A 20047-nucleotide genomic window follows, 5' to 3' on the forward strand; every position below is an offset into this window, starting at 1 on the left:
TTTTATAGACATTCAGAAATACATATACGGAAAGTCAATATTCAACGATATTTGATTTCCAACACACACAGAAATGATAGCAGGACAGCCACTTCAGGCATGGTACATTCCGGATTATCCAATCCATCACTCTTCAACCCCCCAGTACCGGTCGCCCCTGCCGTTAAGATCTTCAAGGATTTAGTCCTTAGGGATCTGTTCCAATTGTCTGAAAAACGCCCTTATCAACAAACTTTGTCCAGCACGGGTCTCAAGTCCCTTTGTGAACAGAAGGACTGGGTTATCCGCCCCACGGACAAAGGGGGCGGCATTGTAATTTTAGACAAATCTCAATATGAAACTGAGATGTATTCCCAACTATCCAACTTCCACTTATAAAAGACAATTGCAAGGCCTTATCAATAAGGGTTTTGACCTTAAGATTTTTTTTTTAACCATAAAAAGTCAAGTTTATTGAGATGTGCTTAAGGTGTACAGGTTATACATCACAGGAGTTACATTTCCTCCTGTTTTACAACTTATGTGTTCAAAATTCAAGGTCATCCGCAAATGTATTACGTTCCGGGTAGGTATACATAACTTTATTACAGTCTGCATATCTGTATCTTACACGAGGTACCCCATATCACATATACATACATTCAGAAGTCATTCTCTTTCCCTCCGCCCGCTGCCTTCCCCTTATCACTCACGGATTATACGGTACACGTTTCCCCATCTTCCAGCCAACGGTCCCAAACATTAGAAAATTTTTGTGGGCGGCCCCTATGTTTGTATATCATTTTCCTATAGGGCAGTACAGCATTTATTTCCTTCTTCCAGTCCCGTAAGGATGGAGCCGTTGCTTGCAGCCATGCCCTAGCTACCACTTTTCTTGCGACAAATAATGATTCTTGTAAAAATATGGTCTGGTATTTGTCAACCTCAACGTCTGGTATTAAACCCAGTATGCATAATCTTGGGTCCATTCCCACCGGTGATCCCATATTGTCATGTAGGAATTGCGTCACTTGTAGCCAGTAAGCCTGTATGTCGGAGCACTGCCAGAGCAAATGGAAGAAGGTGCCTTCCACCGATAGACACATGGGGCATAGTGTGCTCCTTGTGGGTTGGAACTTTGTCAATCTCAGTGGTGTCAGGTATGCTCGGTGGATTATATATAATTGTGTCATTCTGTCGGATAGCTTGGGGGATGCGGTTTTTACGCCCTCCAGAATTTCCCCCCAATCCTCTGTCTCAATAGGGCCCACGTCCTGCTCCCACTGTATTCTCGCTGTCTGGACTATCTTGTTTACCCTACGCTGTCTAATATTATAGTACAAGTTGGATATGAGTTTGGTCGAGTCAGCCCCGAATATGACATCCAGCACCGGCGGAACACCCAGGTCCACCGCCACTAATGCCACTTGCTTTCTGAGTGCGTGTCTGAGCTGTAGATATCTAAATAGAAATTGTTGTGGGAGGGAGAATTCCCTTCTCATCACTGAGAAGGGCTTGATTCCACTTTCTGTTAGGACCTGAGAGAGGTACAGTACCCCGTACGAGGCCCAGATCTGTGAGTCTGGTACTGAGGTCAGTTCGGGCATGCCTCCATTAACCCATAGTGGCGTGTGTGAGTGGATATGTGACCTTTCTTGCTTTTTAAGGGCTATGTCCCATATCTTTTGGTGATGTACTAGCATGCCTGCTCCAAACTGCGGTGTCCTACACCCTCCCTGTCCCCTCCTGAATATCGCCTGGCAGGGAGTGTGAAACACACTTCCCGGCTTGTTGCAAACCATCGATCCATATTTCCTCGACTCAGTTTTATTATAATGATATAAATGGGACAGTTGTGCTGCTATATAGTAGTCCTGAATATCTGGCAGGGAGCATCTGGCAGGGAGCATCCCCCCTCTAGCGTGGGATTCTTAAGTACAGACCAAGCTAGCTTTAGTGGGATATATAAGGGAGCGTGCCATATCATGTATAAGATTTTGGGTAGTAGAATCATCTTAACTAGATTGATTCTTCCCATAACCCCCAGAGGTAGTCTCGCCCAGGCCTGGGTTCTAGATTTAATAATTACAAATAGAGGGTCTATATTAAGGGACACATAGTCTTGTAAGTTCTTAGTGACCATTACTCCAAGATATTTAACCTCCGCTACCCTTTGCAGTGGTAATTCCGATTGGGACCTCGATGGAGGGAACTGATCTAGTGGGAGGACCTTAGATTTATCCCAGTTTATTTTAAGTCCTGAGAATCTTCCTATTTCCTCTATGATATTTAGTGCCGCCGCTAGTGATGGGCCCTGGTCAGCTAAATAAAGAACCGTGTCATCTGCGTATAGTCCTATCTTTTCCCATGTGTCACCTTTTTTAAATCCAATCACCTCCAGGCTCATCCGTATAGCAATAGCTAGGGGTTCCGCTGCCAGGGCATACAACAGTGGAGACAGGGGGCAGCCCTGCCTCGTGCCCCTTTCCAGGGAAATCTGGTCCGATAGCCAACCATTGACATAAATTCTAGCCTTGGGGTGACCTTAAGATTTTAAACAAAAAGGAAAGGGCATTTTTAGTACCTAAAGCTCCCAGAATTCCAACCATTTATTATTTGCCCAAAATCCATAAACATCCCACTCTTCCCCCTGGACGGCCTATTGTGAGTGGCATAGATTCGGTCACATCACGTATAGGCCGTTACATAGATCATTATTTACAGCCACTTGTTAGACGAACTCCATTGTACCTCAAAGATACAGGAGACACCATACGCTTGCTTGAAAGCATAGATGTGCAGGGGGACTACATTATGGCAACGGCCGATGTGGCCTTCCTGTACACATGCATACCTCATCATTTAGGAATTGCTTCTGTCCAACATTTTCTTGGTCGTGAACAGTCGTTAGCCCCCTTTCAATGTGAGTATCTTATAGAACTCCTAGAATTTGCAACCAAACACAACTATTTTTGGTTTAATCAACGCTACTACCTCCAACAACGTGGTGTTGCGATGGGGGCTAAGTTTGCGCCTAGTCTCGCCAACCTGTTCATGGCCAAGTGGGAGGAGGATGTCTATGCACAGGACACTCCATCTTTGGTCCTGTGGGCTAGATATATAGATGACATCCTCCTCCTATGGAACGGCAGTTCCGACTCTTTGAAGTTATTTTTTGACAATCTGAATTTGAATGATAGGGGTATCTCCTTGTCTTATGAATTCAGTTTGAGTAAGATACATTATCTCGACCTTGAAATAGGGATTGTCAATAAAAAATTCAATTTCCAGACTTACTTTAAACCGACGGACCGTAATGGTTTTATTCCTGTGGACAGTTGCCATCATCATTCCTGGCTCCGTTCTGTTCCCTGCAGCCAATTTCTTAGACTGCGTAGGAATTGTACGGACACAAAAACCTACTTGGTGCAAGCAGAGACTCTTAAACAGAGGTTTATCGATAAAGGCTATGCAGCCGCAGATGTGGAGTCAGAACTTCAAAAAACGTTATTATTAAGGTGTGTCAACATAACGCACTAGGGAGACGCAAAACGACACAATTTGCCTCCACTGTGACCAATAAGCAGTATAAGATCAAACAATTCTGTACGTGCAAAACTAAACACGTTGTATATCTGATTACTTGTCCCTGTGGGATGCAATACGTTGGTTGCATGATTCGCTTCTTTTCTATTAGAGTGGGTGAACACATCACTCTTATTTAGGGCGGCGACACTAAACACACGGTCCCTAGGCATTACAGACAATATCACAACAGAGACCCCACAGGCACCAAGTTTGTCATTATTGACAGATTTATACCCCCATGGAGAGGGGGTGCAATGACAAGGGGCGTCTTACGTCTGGAAACCTTTTGGATATACGAGCTTCAATCTCATTGTCCGTCAGGTTTAAATGTGGAATGGGACATTAATTCTTAAAAAAATATTTTTTTTTCTCTTTTTTTTCTTTTCTTTTTAACTCTATGTTTAAATTTAAATTGCTTTTGTATGCAAAACATCACGATTTATATGTACATATTTAGGCTCCTGCCTTTATATTTCCATTTGACATATTAAATATTGTAAATGTTTTTACCACTACTGTATGGGAGTCCAGCTCACACTCATATCTACACGAGATTCAATATGGGAATTTTTTTTCTCTTTTTAATTATCTTGTTGGAACCAATTAGGGTCTCATCTTGCAAGAGATTTTTTTTGTTTTTTATTAATGTAGTCATTTATTAAAGTGGGGTTTCTTCCCATATGGCTTTTTGAGTTTATATTGTTTTTATTACTAGCCAATCTTATCACATTTTAACCATGTTTGTTAAGTTTTTAAACCAATAGTCAACACATACTGTGGTTTTGCACGCTACTTTTTTTTTTTTTAATTCAATCCTTTATTAGCGCAAAAAAGACAGATACAGGTAACAATCACCACAAACAGCAAGTATACATGGTAAGGATCCAAAAACATGCACAAACATGGTCGTACAATAAGATAATAGAGAGAGTGTGAATAATCCAGCCCTGCACAGTGAAAAGCAGATGAACAGAAAACCAAAATAAAAATAAAGTGCAGAGCCGCAAAGACATCCTGATCAGCATTTGCACGACTTAAAGCTAACTGCAGTATTCGTAACATCATACCAACGGTAACAGTTGTCAGTTTTGTAAATATTTGGGAAGCATAGCGACCCAGTGGCCAGGTGGGCCCAAACATGAGACATATGAAAAGGTAATACACACCATGATATTCTCAGCATCTGACTAATTAACCCATGTCTGGGCAGGGATTGTGTGGGGGGGAAGGATAACAAAAAAAAAATAGGGATGCAAGGGGTAATCAAGGGTGGAGGCAAGGGGAGATGGAGGGAAAGAGGGCAGAAGACATGGGTAGAGGCTAAAGCAAAGTACAGAAACAAAAGAGTGCGAAAACCAAAGTAGTACCCTCCGACTGGGAAGCGGAATGTATCCACGAACCTCAAACGGCTGTGCCACTACTTGAAGATAGGCATCTGTATAAGTAAAGTGCTGCCAAGGTCTCCAGGTCTCCTCCCTGTTGTGCAGAGTGGCAGTGAGATCTTTCATGTTTCTGAGTTCGTTGATTTTCGCAAACCATAGGGACTTTGCCGGGGGATTCTCCGATCTCCAAGAGAGGGGAATGCATGCCTTGGCAGCATTTAGAAGCTGAATGGTAAGAAAGGCCTTATATTTCTTGATGGGCCGTTCCGAAAGGTGGAGCAAACAGGCCGCCGGGTTCCCCTCCAGGGAAACACCGGTCAAATGCTCGATTGTGCGGGCCACCTCGAGCCAGAAAGGGGAGAGTTTGGGGCAGGCCCAGAATACATGTGGCATCATCCCCTCCGCTTCACCACAGCGCCAACATAAGCTGGAGACCTGTGGGAAGAAACGATGCAGAGTAGTGGGCACTCTATACCATCGGGTCATAATTTTGTAACAGGTCTCCTGAACCCTAGTGGCAATCGAGGACTTCTGCGCAAAGTAAAGAATTTTATCCCTCTGGGTGTCAGTGAAAGTAGTGCCGAGCTCCTCCTCCCATTTGGAAAGGAAAGGAGGAATGAATCCAGACTCTGGTTGGGTCAGGGAGGAGTAGAGAAGCGAGAGACAGTGCCGCACCGGCTCGCCACAGTGGCAAATGTGCTCCAATTCAGTGAGAGGACGGGAGATGCCCCGGCTATGCAGACATCCACGCAAAAAGTTGCGCAGCTGCAGGCCGCACCAAAAGTCCAACGGAGGGTCCCTAGCAGACACCCCTACTGCAAGAGAGAGTTGGCCGTCGGGTCCAAGAAAGTCACACAAATGGAGCCGACACATCATGCCTGGCGCCCGAAGTGGGGATTCCGCAGGCCAGGCTCAAATTCTGGATTGCCCAAAAACGGAATCATAGGGGAGGGCATCGGGGATACTGTGGAGTGCCGAAAGGCCTCTCTAATGACAGAGAGCGTACTGCCTAAGGTAGGATGAGCCATAAGATCCCTTGGCAGAGAGGTGGTGATCCAAGGCCAGCTTTTGGCCGTGCCCCCAAAGTCCTTCATCTCCATCCAGTGCTTCGCCGCCACATGGCAGTGCCAGTCCACCAGTCTGGTAAGATGGGCTGCCCTGTAATAGGCTTTGACGTCCGGAAGGCCAACCCCCCCCCTGCTTTTCGCCAGGTGTAGGAGTTGGAGCCTCATGCGGGGCTTACAAAAGGACCAGACAAAGTCACGAAACATAGAGTCTATTTGCTTAAAAAACCCTAGGGGGAGGCGAACAGGGAGTGCCTGCAACAAGTACAGGACACTCTGTAACAGGGTCATCTTGAGAGCACTGCAACGGCCAAACCACGTCAATGTGAGGGAGTGCCAACGAAGAAGATCCTCCTTCAAGCGAAGAAGCAGCGGGGCAAAGTTCAATAGAGGTCGGCGGGATCAGGAGTGATGTCAACTTCCAGGTATTGGATGTGGCCAGATGCCCACCTCAGCGGGAAGGCCGAGCGTAAGTTTCGAACAACGTCCCCCCCCACCGTTATATTGAGAATAGACGATTTAGCCAAATTAATTTGGAAAAGAGAGAGGGCACCGTATTCCTGGAGAGAGCGAAGCAGGTTAGGGAGGGAGGTGAGTGGATCCGTCAGGAAGAAGATCAGTTCATCCGCAAATGCGGCCACCTTGTGGGTTCCCGAGGATTTCTGGAACCCAGTTATGCCAGCATCCGCCCTTATTCTACACAAAAGGGGCTCCAACGTAAGGATGAAAATCAGGGGGGATAGTGGGCAGCCCTGCCGCGTGCCGTTGTGAATGTCAAAGAAGTCAGACCTTGTTTCATTGACCTTGACCGCCGCAGAGGGGTGGGAGTATAAGGACAGTATCCATCCCAGCATAGAGGACCGAAGGCCAATATGCTCCAGGGTGGCCCGAATGATCGACCAGTCCACGCGGTCAAAGGCCTTCTCAGCGTCTGTGGACAGCAAGAGAAGGGCCAGTTTGGAAGTCCTGGCCGCGTGGATTAGATTCACCACCCAGGTGATGTTGTCTCGTGGCTCCCTCAGCGGTACAAAACCTGCCTGATCCCTATGTATGAGGCTCGGTATATGCGAGAGTAACCTGTTGGCCAAAATTTTTGCAAATAGCTTCAAATCCGAATTCAGGAGCGATATTGGGCGGTAGTTCCCACAATGGGACAGATCCTTCCCCTCTTTCGGGATAAGGGAAATGTATGCTCTCAGGGTGTCCTTAGGGAAGAAATTGCCCTCCCATATAGAGTTGAGAGCAGAGATTAGAGGTCGTGACAGCAGGTCAAAAAAGGTTTTGTAGTACGTTGGAGTCAGGCCATCAGGACCTGGAGCCTTTCACGGTTTTGGGGCGGCCAGAGCTACTCCCAGCTCAACCACCGTAATGGGCTCTTCTAGTTTTTCTTGCATAGGCATGCCGGGAGCTGCTAAATACGATTGGGGGGTATAGCTGCCAGCAGCTGAGGCGTCAATGCCCGACGGCTTGTCTAAATTATAAAGACCCTCAAAGAAGGAGCGAAACTCCGATGCAACAATCTGAGGACGTATTCAACTTATGTCCGGAGGAGGTCAAAGTATAACAGATATACGTTTTTGTGCTTGGACCCCGTAGGGCCCTGGCCAGCAGAGACCCGGGCTTATTTGAAAACTCGTACATGGTGCGATGTGCCCAAGCCAGTTTCTGCTTCGTTTTGTGGTGCAAGAGCGTACGGAGTTCCTCACGCGCCCTAAGAAGGTCCTGAAAAGTAGCCCGCGGCAAGCTGGCCTTGTGCGAACACTCCAGACGGCGAATCAACACCAAAAGTTCCTCTGCCCGACGATCCCTCTCCCACTTAATGCGGGCCCCTATGTTGATCAGCGTACCCCTGACCACCACCTTGTGGGCCTCCCAGACCATCAGAGGGTTGGTAACGGACCCCTCATTCAGCACCTCCGAGCGAGTTTCCTCCGATTGAAGCAAAGCTTCATTAAGTCTCCAAGACGGAGGGGATCGGGACACCGGCCCCAAATGGAGAGTCATGTGAACCGGCGCATGGTCCGAAAAGGACATGATATCAATGGAGGTGGACACCACTTTAGGTAAATCCTTGTGGGATACCAGCAGGTAGTCTAGCCAGGAGTATGTAAGATGCACTTTTGAAAATAAGGTGTAGTCCCGGCCCTGCGGATTAAGCAGCCGCCAGGGATCCACCAGGCGCAAAGCCTGTAAGTCCGTCTTCAGACGCTTCAGCGGCGAATAGGAGAGGTGGGAAGTACCTCGTGAAACGTCAAGGGTGGGATCTAACACAAAATTGAGATCCCCACCAAAGATAAGCATCCCCGCCGCAAAATATAGAAGTTCAGGGAGAAGCCTCCGTAAGAACTGCGGTTGATCTGTATTGGAAAAGTAAACATTGGCAAAGGTCACCCGTACATCAAACACCGTCCCTCTCAGAAGAAGAAAATTACCCTGCTCATTCGCCTGTAATGCCTCAAATGTCCAGGGTACCGATTTAGCCAACAAGATGCTGACCCCTTTCGATTTGGAGATCGGAGAAGTGCTGTGATAAGCCGTCGGAAAGGTCCCACTCCTCAAATTAGGAGTGCTATCACTGCGGAAATGCGTTTCCTGCAAAAAGGCTACATGAGTTCTACTTCTGCGCAGGTCAGCTAAGAGCTGCGAGCACTTCTCGGAACATTTAGACCACGAACATTCAGAGAGGTGACCTTGAGGAGACCCATAGTGTCGCCCGACAAGACCAAGACCACTAAGGAGTATGAGGATATTCTCAACCAGTCGGAGTGCATGCTACTTTTGAGTGTGACCTTAGTATTCACCCCTCAATATGGCCCACATATTTCTGATGGCTAATACGATTTTTTCGGCCATGATTCCCCCTTTTTTTAGCTGGTGACACATTTAAATATATATTCGGCCTGCCTCCCCTTCTATTACAACATTTAGGACGTTGTTTAGTGCCGCCGGACAGAGATTCTCCATACAGCTAAGTGCTTTGTCGTTAGAACGAGGCGTGGAACACAAGCACCTTCTTTACATAAAGGTGTGAAGCGCACACGTCCTCTCCGCTATATTTCCGGCGTCGTAATCGTCATATTGACGTCCGCAACGCAATCGGCGCTTCCATACTGAGACATGAAACGCATCATATTGACGTCCGGAACGCACGCCGCTCCGCCATCTTGTCGAATACCGGAAGTAGATGTGCAGGATGCCATCGAGACGGGGTGAGCTTGGCTCTCATCATGGGGGTCATTATTTCTATAAATTGGAGTGGGCTGCAATGGAGGGTCACCCCAGACGACGTGTATTGACAGGAAACGCGTCGGGAGGACTCCACTACCGCCTCATCTATATATTCATATACGCGCTGTATCTTCTTGTCAAATGTAAGTGCAACTGCCTATTAAACCTCACAATTTTTTACGGAATTACGCTATGTTGCCTCCTCTATCCTTCTTCCTATCCTTCTATTATTGAATTACTCTAAGGACAAGCTGTGGACTATTGTGGCCAGTGCCATATTCGATCGTATCTATTTCTGCTGACGATTGATTGGACGACGTATTACTTCCAAAGATGCCTTCGCAGTCTACATGCATCTTTATTGGTGGAGGGTTGTTTTACTGCACTTAAGAAGTCACGTCCATTTTTGCTCCATTGCAACTTTGGAACTTCAGACACATTTTTGTGACACGTGGTGGTTGTTTTCGCCTTTTTGGTCATGCATAGACTTATAACATTTTGGTTCACAATCTGTACATTTCTTCTGTGAGATTACACTGGACTGTTTGCACAATTGTTTGCATTAAAACGGCATCCATTATTTATGTTACTTAATACAATTGTTTTAATATTTATTGTATCAATTTAAGCCCTACACATACACCATACAATGTTTCCCCCACTCCCCCCAGGTCATTACAAGCCCCTTTGGCCCTATATACTTTGAACAGCATTATACAGGCGGTGCAAACAAGACAGGCACTGTAGGTTTGTTGTTAAGTAGAATCTGTTTGTAATTTTGAACTGGTACTTTTTTAAAGTGTAGCTCCAGCCATAAAATCTATTTTTAAGCTTTTCTGAAAACATAGAGAAGGGTTATCACCCCTGTAAACATTTGTTTTGCTGTCTGTGTGCATCTGTTCAGAAGATTGCAATTCACTTTCTGTCCCAATGACAAATGATGTTTTGAAAATATTTTTTTTTTGTGAAACAAAATTGGTGATAAAGCATCAGTGGACAGGAGACACCTCTTACAGAAGAGAATTTCCCTTCCTAGGGGTAGATTTCCTCTCACTTCCTGTTGTCTCCTTCTGTTTGCAAGTAGGAGTCGTTTGTAAGTTGGATGTTTGAAAGTAGGGGCCTGCCGTATATACTCTGCCGAAATTTGGGCCCTAGGTGTTGGTGTTGCCACAACACTGTAAGCCCTCAGTTAGTCTTGGTGGGCGTTGGAACGCCCTGCTGTGTGAACTATTATTTCAAGAATTGTAATTACATGCCATTGTTGAACAGTGGTAGAAAAATTTGGTCTTTGGTGGTGGCGCTAGTGCCACAACTCTGTAAGCCCTCACAGTTACTCTTGGTGGGCACAGGAATGGGCCCTGTTGTGAAATATTAGATCAAGAATTGTAATTACATGCCCCTGTTGAACAGGGGCAGAAAAATTGGAACTTAGGCACTGGTGCTGGTGCCACAACACTGCAACCCCTCACAGATACTCTAGTTGGAGCGCAGGAATGAGCATGCTGCAAAGTATTGCATCAAAAATTGTAATTACACGCCTCTGTTAAACAGGGGCAGAACAATTGGGCCTTAGCTACTGGTGGCAGTGCCCAGAACCAAAAATGTTCTCACAAGCTATCAGCATGATCATTGAGGAGGAAAAGGATAGTCACTCAGCATAACAGGATAGTTACTCAGCATCAGCATAGGCAGTCTTGAAGGGATCTGACATTTAAAAAAAAATTATTCAATTACATCAGCATCAGGTGCTTGGTAGCTGGTGGTGATCCAAGCCTGATTCATTTTTATGAAGGTCAGTCGATTAACCGAGTCGGTGGAGAGGCGCACCCTGTGATCGGTTACAAAGCCTCCAGCAGCACTGAATGTGCGTTCTGAAAGAACGCTGGATGCAGGACAAGCCAGTAGCTCAATTGCGTACTGTGCAAGCTCTGGCCAGTGATCCATCCTCAAGACCCAGTAAGCCAAAGGATTTTCGGTGGGAAAGGTGTCCAAGTCTGATCTTGCCCCTAGGTATTCCGGCACCATGTAAAACAGACGCTGGCGATCGTTGCTGGAACCGGTCATACCTTGGGGCTGCGGACTAAAAAATTATCTGAACGCATCGGTCAGACGGCCACCTTCTCCACCGCTCCATCTTTGACTGACCGAAGCCTCAGCAACACGTTGTCCAGGACCAGGATTTTGTAAACCCCCAGTCTCTGGGAACGCGTTGCACAGACCTTTCTGCAAGGCCTCCCGAAGATGTTTCATCTTCTGCTCCCTCTGCGCCGGCAAGATAAGGTCCGCAACCTTATTCTTGTAACGTGGATCAAGGAGAGTTTCCAGACAGAAATGATCCCTCTCCCTGATAGCACGAATATGAGGATCCTTCTGCAGGCTTTGCAGGATCAGGGAGGCCATACATTGTAGGTTTGCTGAGGCATTCGGTGAGGAGTCCTCTGGGTCACTGAGGACGACACGATCCGCAGTCACCTCATCCCAGCCACGTACAAGTCCATGGGTTCCTTGGGACTGTAATTGATTCCTTGAAGACTGCTGCTGATGCTGAGTGCTAGGCTCCACCTCCATGCTGACACAATCCTCCTCCTCATCCTCATCCTCTTCCTGTGTGATAGGCGGGCAAGCAGGAACACTGTCTGGATAAAGGGGGCCTTGAGAGGTAAGGAAGTCCTCCTCTTCCTCCCTCTGTTCTGCCTCATGGGCCCTGTCCATTATTTCACGCAGAGTGTGCTCCAACATGTGAATAAGTGGGACAGTCTCACTGATGCATGCACTGTCACTGCTCACCATCCTCGTGGCCTCCTCAAATGGTGACAGGACAGTGCATGCATCCCTGATCATGGCCCACTGGCGTGGGGAAAAAAACAAGCTCCCCTGACCCAGTTCTGCTGCCATATTGGCACAGATACTCATTGATGGCCCTCTGCTGCGTGTGCAGCTGCTGCAGCATGGCCAACGTAGAGTTCCACCTGGTGGGCATGTCACAGATTAGGCGGTTCTTGGGCAGATTGTATTCCCTTTGGAGATCTGCCAGCCGAGCACTGGCATTTATATGACCGTCGGAAATGCACACAGAGTTTCCTGGCCTGCTTCAGGACATCCTGTAAGCCCCGGTACCTGCCCAAGAACCGCTGCACCACCAAATTAAGGACATGAGCAAAACAGAGCACATGGGTCAGTTGTCCCTGTCGCAGGGCGGAGAGGAGGTTGGTGCCATTGTCGCAAACCACCATTCCTGGCTTAAGTTGGCGTAGAGTCAACCACCTCTGAGCCTGCCCCTGCAGAGCTGACAGAACCTCTGCCCCAGTGTGGCTCCTGTCCCCCAACCACACCAGCTCAAGCACAGCATGGCATCTCTTTGCCTGCGTACCTGCGTAGCCCCTTGAATGCCTACGGAGCACCGCTGGTTCTGAGGACTCATCAGCACAGGAAGAGGCCACAGAGGAAGAAGAAGAGGAGGGGTGGAGGAGAGAGGTGTGTCACAATGACCAGTAGTAGCATTTTGGAGGCGTGGTGGCTGAACAACCTCCAACACTACTGTACCTTGTCCTGCATCCTTCCCATCTGCCAGCAGAGTCACCCAATGCGCCGTGAAAGATAGGTAACATCCCTGTCCATGCCTGCTGGACCATGAGTCAGCGGTAATATGCACCTTACCACTGACCGCCCTGTCCAGCAAGGCATGGACATTGCCATCCACATGCCTGTAGAGAGCCGGAATCGCCTTCCGTGAGAAAAAGTTTGGGAACTTGCCACTGAGGTACCGCACATTCCACAAACTCACGGAAGGGGGCAGAATCTACCAACTGAAAAGGCAGCAGTTGAAGTGCTAGCAATTTAGCTAAGCTAGCATTCAACCGCTGGGCTCGTGGATGGCTGGGAGAGAACTTCTTTCGGCGCTGCAGCAGCTGGGGCAGGGAAATTTGCCTGGTACAATCTGCCATCGGTGTACCAATAGTAGATTGCCCGCATGTACTAGGCTGTGACACACCTAATTCTACACCTTCAGTCCTATCAGTGCAGGCTTCAGAGAGGACTGAGGGTATAGTGGGGTTGGAGATCCCAGCTGATGAGGGGCAAGGGGAGGTCTGCTTTGTTCTTTGGTGTGGGTCTTTGAGGTACACTTGCCAACGAACTGCATGGCAGGTCGACATATGTCTGGTCAAGCATGTGGTGCCCAAGCGGGTGATGTTTTGGCCACGCGAGATACGCTTGAGACATATGTTGCAAATAGCAACGGTGCGATCTGATGCACTCGTCTCAAAAAAGGCCCACACCAAAGAACTTTTGGAATAAAGCTGAGACACAGCAGCGCCCTGCACATGCGTAGCTCTGCGTTGTGATGCAGTCAGTGTGCTGCCCTTTATCTGGCCCCTGGAGGGCATCCTGCCTCGTTGGAGATGTGCCTGTGCCTCCTCCTCATCCTCCTCCTCCTCTCTCCTATCAGGCACCCACATAGAGTCAGTGACCTCATCATCCCCTCCCTCCTCATCACTGTAGAAAACCTGGCAGTATGCTGCAGCTGGGGGAACATGACTGACAGATTGTTGTCCTTCTTGGGCACCCCCTCTCTCTGGGCTCACGTTACTGCCTTCCTCTAGCTGTGTACCATCATCGGAGCCTTCAAAACGCTGCGCATCCTCATGCAGCATGTACCCAACACTGTGGTCAAACAGTTCGGGGACTCCTCAGGAGGACATGGTGGGGCTAGGGAAGGAGTGACTGATGCCATTGAGCAGAGGGAAGAGGACGCCTTGGCAGCTGCTTTGCCAGACAAAGTACCCTGAGCCTGGTTGAGAGAGGATGAGGACGGCTTGGTCATCCACTCTACCAAGTCTTCAGCATGTTGCGGATAGCTGCCGTAAACAAGGACGAGCGTGTCCCACGGCCACGTGCTGATGAGGATGCACCGTGTCCACGACCAGCACTGTTGCCTCTAGACGCAGAGCCTGCTTGCCCTCTTTTATCGGCTTGTGACTCTCTGCCTCTCCTTGTTGTCCTTCCAGACATACTAATGGCCTGCAGAGGATAAAGGCAGTACACACACCACGTAGCTTTATGGTGCACACTGCAGAGGACACAGGCAGTACACACTATGTAGCTTTAGGTGCAAACTGCAGAGGACACGGGCAGTACACACCAAGTAGCTTTAGGTGCAAACTACAGAGGACAAAGGCAGTACACACACCACGTATCTTTATGGTGCACACTGCAGAGGACACAGGCAGTACACACTACGTAGCTTTAGGTGCAAACTACAGAGGACATGGCAGTACACACACTACATAGCTGTAGGTGCAAACTGCAGAGGACACAGGCAGTACACACTGCGTAGCTTTAGGTGCAAACTGCAGAGGACACGGGCAGTACACACCAAGTAGCTTTAGGTGCAAACTGCAGAGGACAAAGGCAGTACACACACTACGTAGCTTTAGGTGCAAACTGCAGAGGACACGGGCAGTACACACCACGTAGCTTTAGGTGCAAACTGCAGAGGACACGGGTAGTATACACCACGTAGCTTTAGGTGCAAACTGCAGAGGACACGGGCAGTACACACCAAGTAGCTTTAGGTGCAAACTGCAGAGGAAAAAGGCAGTACACACACCACGCAGCTTTATGGTGCACACTGCAGAGGACACAGGCAGTACACACTACGTAGCTTTAGGTGCAAACTGCAGAGGACCTGGGTAGTACACACCAAGTAGCTTTAGGTGCAAACTACAGAGGACAAAGGCAGTACACACACTACGTAGCTTTATGGTGCACACTGCAGAGGACACAGGCAATACATCATGTGAGAATACTGCAGCTAGCACAATCACCTGCCTGCCAGTAAATTAGGAAGAGCTGATCTAGCTAAACTATACAGTGTATAAATATATGCACATCACCTGGGATGCATATATATCCTCTACACATTGTAACTTTAACTGACTAGCCTGCTTGCTCTATCTACCTAGAAAAAATGACACTCTCTCTCTCTATGTCTCTAACCACCGCCGCAACACACTACACAAGGCCGACCTGCAGGCGGCCTTTTATAGTGTGGGGAGTGTACTAAACCCCCTGAGCCATAATTGGCCACAGCCACCCTGGCTGTGGCCAATTATGGCTCTCCGTTTTTTGTGCGCTGTGATTGGCCAAGCATCCGGGTCATAGTGCATGCTTGGCCAATCATCAGCCAGCAATGCACTGCGATGCTGCAGTGAATTATGGGCCGTGACACGCCACTCGAATTTGGCGCGAACGTCCCGTAACGTTCGTAATTCGACGAACGGTCAAACATACGAACATGGGTTCGACTCGAACACAAAGCTCATCCCTAGCCTCCAGACCTAACTTGATGTATTCCTAGGGTAGCCACCTGTCCAGGATTCACCCGGACAGTTCGGGTTTGGAATCATGCGTCCGGGTTTCAGACAGTCTGAAAACCGGACACATTATTCATACCAGACATTGGCTTCCCTGCAGGGTTGCTTGCTGTAGTTGTCTAAGCTGAGAGTGGCTGTCACACTTTCTTTGCCCAAAGCCAGCACTAACAATCCCCCCCCCCCAAACACACACAGAGATGGGAGAGGAGAGAGGGTCTGATCTGCACCTCTTCCTCCCGCCCCCACCCCTCTGTGTCTGCCCACACTCCAATCCCAGGAACTGTGCCTCAGAAAATGAAAGTGAGGGCTGGAAATTTGAAATCCAGCAGCCTCAGATACATCTGGATGAGGGTTGCTGACTGCCAAGGGGTGAGTGAATCACCATCCATCCCTGTCTATAAAATAAGTCTCCCCCTTCTCTCTCCTGCCTCTGAGTGAGTACCCTAAGGTAAATCAGGGTTCTCAGAGCACCCCTTATATCAGAGGCCACAGTGTTCCCCCTTGCATCAGCATCCTCTCTGTACATCAGAGTTCTCAGTGTTCCCCCTTAAATCAGGGTTCCCTGAGAATACTTTGTGTTAGAGTCCCCAGAGTTCTCCCTTACATCAGAGTCTGCAGAGTCCCCCCTTACAATGAATAGGGAACTCTGCGAGCTCAGATGTAAAAGGGGAACTCTGTGAGTTCAGATGTAAAAGGGGAGCTCTGCAAGTTCAGATGTAAAAGGGGAGCTCTGCGAGTTCAGATGTAAAAGGGGAGCTCTGCAAGTTCAGATGTAAAAGGGGATTTCTGTGAGTTCAGATGTAAAAGGGGAGCTCTGCGAGTTCAGATGTAAAAGGGGAACTCTGCGAGTTCAGATGTAAAAATTAAACTCTGTGGACTCTGACATAAAGGGGGACTCAGGTTATTTACTTGATATGATTAGAAATGTTATTCAATAGCAAAATATATGTATAGTTTATACTATAAAAGAAAATTGCTGTGCGCCACTAAAGTGTTTGGGTTTGACTTGAAGAAAAGGTGGCAACTCTATGTATCCCCCCCCCCCCCCCAATGGCATGAGTCCTGAACTAACCGAGGTGACGCAACACAGAAGCAGTGGAGTCAATATCTGAGGACATGTTGTTGGCACAAGTCTGCACAGAACTGCAGTACCATCCTGTGTCGTGTCACCAACGGGACTCACATAGAACATTTGTAGTGCAGAGGTCAAACTTATACAGTTAGTGGGTTTTTTGTGTGTTAATACAGTTGTGTTAGGTTCATAAACTTTTGCATAAATACGTTTTATTTTTGCACCGTCCTTTATGAATCATATTGTATTTTTTGTTACAATCAAGTTCATACTGTATTTTTATTATTTCAGAGTGCAGTTTCAGGGGTGCCCTATGTACATAGTGCAGAGTTCAGGGTTGTGGCACATACCGATTGCAGGGTTCAGGGGTTCGCTATGTAAGGAGTGCAGTTTCAGGTGTGCATTATGCACAGAGTGCAGAGTTCATAGGTGCGCTACATACAAAGTGCAAAGTTAATGGTTGCACTACATATGGAGTGCAGATTTCAGGGGTGTGCTGTGTACAGAATGCAGGGTTGAGGAGGGTGCTACATTCAGATTACAGGGTTTGGGGGTGTGCTATGCACAGTGTGCAGGGTTCAGCTCACAGGCTGTCCCCACCTCACTTTCACCCCTCTTCAGCTCTGACCTCTCCACCACTTTCCCCATCCCCTACCTCTGCACACATCTTCCTCCAAAGCCCTCATCACCCCCCCACCAGAATCTTACTCGCATCTCATCTACTTGGCCCGGCTCTAGTACCTCTTGACAATGTAGAAGGTTCCACCTCACTCTCACTTGCAGGGAGATCATTGGTTGGCATAGATGGGGATTACAGTGCAGCCACGTAATGCGCCATCACACACTGCACCTGCATCTTCCTTGTTAATGCTGTGAGGGCAAGGCAGGCAGGAATCTGTAAGAGCCACCAAGAGGAAAGTTCTTCTTGCAAGCAGAGAAGGCTTCTGTGTTTACACGTGGCAGTGGGGAGCGGAGGGCCAGAGCTAAAAAAACAACCTGGGTGTGAGGGCCACATGAAATGGCCCGCGGGCCTTGTGTTTGACACATGTTCTATGTCCTTAAATCTGAGCTTATTTTTTCTTCATACAGTTTCGATTCATTATGAAGAGTTATTCGTTATTAAGAGAGGTAGTTCCAACTGTTTTACAGAAAGAACGTAAGTATGAGCTTTGTTTAAAAAAAAAAAAAAAGAAACAAACGATTACTTTCTATAACCAAAGTAGAATGCCACATTTTGTATTTGTTACAGGAAGCTGATACCATATATACTCAAGTTTAAGTTTTCCAGCAATTTTTTTTGTGTGCTAAAAAAGCCCTCCACAGCTTATACTCGAGCCCCGCGCCTCACTGTGTCCATCTGCAGCCTTATGATCTCCGGCGCTGTGATATGCAGTCTAGTCGGCGGCCACGCAGTGTAACAAAGCCCCGCCTTTTCCTCGTCCTCATCCATGATAGGCTGAACACTGATTCACTGCTGGGAAACTGAGTCAGTGTTCCGTCACAGACGAGGGACGAGGAGGAGGAGGGGCTTTGTTACACTACACGACCGCCGACTAGACTGCATATCAAAGCGCCGGAGTTCATAAGGCTGCAGATGGACACAGATCGGGTAGGGAGATTGGCACAGTGAGGCAAGAAATATGGACACAGTGGGACATGCAGATGGACACAGTGGGACATGCAGATGGACACAGTGAGGCACAGTGAGGACCCTAATGTGAGGCCCCTAATGGAGCGGCCGCAACTGTTTGTTGACCTCCTAACGACCAATGACATTGGTTGATAAGGAGTAGGGATGAGCTTCGAGTTCGAGTGAACAATTTGGGGTGTTTGTAGCAAATACGAAAAGCCGCGGAACACCCTGTAAAAGTCTATGGGAGAAATCTAAAGTGATAATTTTAAAGGCTTACACATACACATGATCATTTTTCGGCATTAAAACGACGTTGCCCACACACCATTGTTTTAAAAAAATGCTCTAGCAAAGCGCGGTGACGTTCAACACGTACGACGGCACTATAAAGGGGATGACGCCACCCTTGGGGCTACTTTAGCTGATTCCGTGTTAGTAAAAAACGATTTTCTGTCTGTTACAGCGTGATGAATGTGCTTACTCCTTACATAGTTTTACCAGAACGAGCGCTCCCATCTCATAACTTGCTTCTGAGCATGCGTGGGTTTTTAACGTAGTTTTAGCCCACACACGATAATTTTTTACAACCCGAAAAACGACATTGTTTAAAACGTCGTAAAAAAATGTCCGAAAAAAAAAATTCTCGTTTTTCAGAACTCGAAAAATGATGTGAAGCCCACACACGATCATTTTAAATGACATTTTTTTAAAACAACGTTTTTTTCATGCCGAAAAATGATCGTGTGTACGCGGCATTATATGCAAGTTATTGGCATAAAAAGTGTTTGGGGACCTGGGTCCCAGGGGACATGTATCAATGCAAAAAAAAGTTTTGTGAGTAGTGATTTTAATAATTCTTAAACTGAAATAATAAAAGTGAAATATTCCTTTAAATTTCGTACCTAGGGGGTGTGTATAGTATGCCTGTAAAGTAGTGCTTGTTTCCCGTGCTTAGAACTGTCCCTGCACAAAATGTCATTTCTGAAGGAAAAAAGTAATTTGAAAGTACTCGCGGCTGTAATGAATTGTCAGCTCCCGGCAATACAGAGAAAAGTCATTGAAAGTCATTGATTAAAAAAAAAATGCGTGGGGGTCCCCCCAAATTCAATTACCAAACCCTTCAGGTCTGGTATGGATATTAAGGGGAACCTGCGTCTGGTATGGATTTTAAGGTGAACTCCGCACCAAATAAAAAAAATGGCGTGGAGTTCCCCCCAAAAATCCATACCAGACCCTTTATCCGAGCACGCAACTTGGCAGGCCGCAGTAAAAGAGGGGGGACGAGAGAGCGTCCCCCCTCCTGAACCGTACCAGGCCACATTCCCTTAACATTGGGAGTATGCTTTGGGGGTTTGTGACCCCTCAAAGCACCATGTCCCCATGTAAAACTATTAGTTTCGTTTTTACCATTTTAGAATGGGGTGCCTCAACATTGTGCAGAATTTTAAAGGGTGCCTTGACTGAACAAATTTTGAGAAACACTGGTGCAGATTCAAAAGCTGTATTTTTGGTATAGGGTATGGCTCACATAGATGTGAATTTAATATAGCTTCCATGTACTTCTTACAGAAAAAGAGGTTCAACTGCCAAAACTTTCCAGTTACCTGTATTTCCTCTTCTGTCCAACTGTAATCTATAGAGACAGCTATCCCAGGTAAAAAGCTTTATTATAACCTAATCATTGTGTGTATGTGCAACCCTTGTCTGCACTGGACTAGTAATATTTA

At 47.3% G+C, this 20047-nt stretch overlaps 1 protein-coding gene across 1 annotated transcript in view; it reads left to right on the forward strand.

Annotated features, from left to right (window-relative positions):
• Positions 1–20047, forward strand: part of LOC120929305 (sterol O-acyltransferase 2-like) — a 243464-nt gene that overhangs the window by 148450 nt on the left and 74967 nt on the right. Inside the window, exons 7-8 of the mRNA XM_040340633.1 lie at positions 17777–17843; positions 19890–19974. Of these exons, the coding sequence (XP_040196567.1) occupies positions 17777–17843; positions 19890–19974 (152 nt within the window). The remainder of the gene's footprint in view (positions 1–17776; positions 17844–19889; positions 19975–20047) is intronic.

This window comes from Rana temporaria, chromosome 2, assembly GCF_905171775.1.
Source record: "Rana temporaria chromosome 2, aRanTem1.1, whole genome shotgun sequence".
Lineage (NCBI taxonomy): Eukaryota > Metazoa > Chordata > Amphibia > Anura > Ranidae > Rana > Rana temporaria.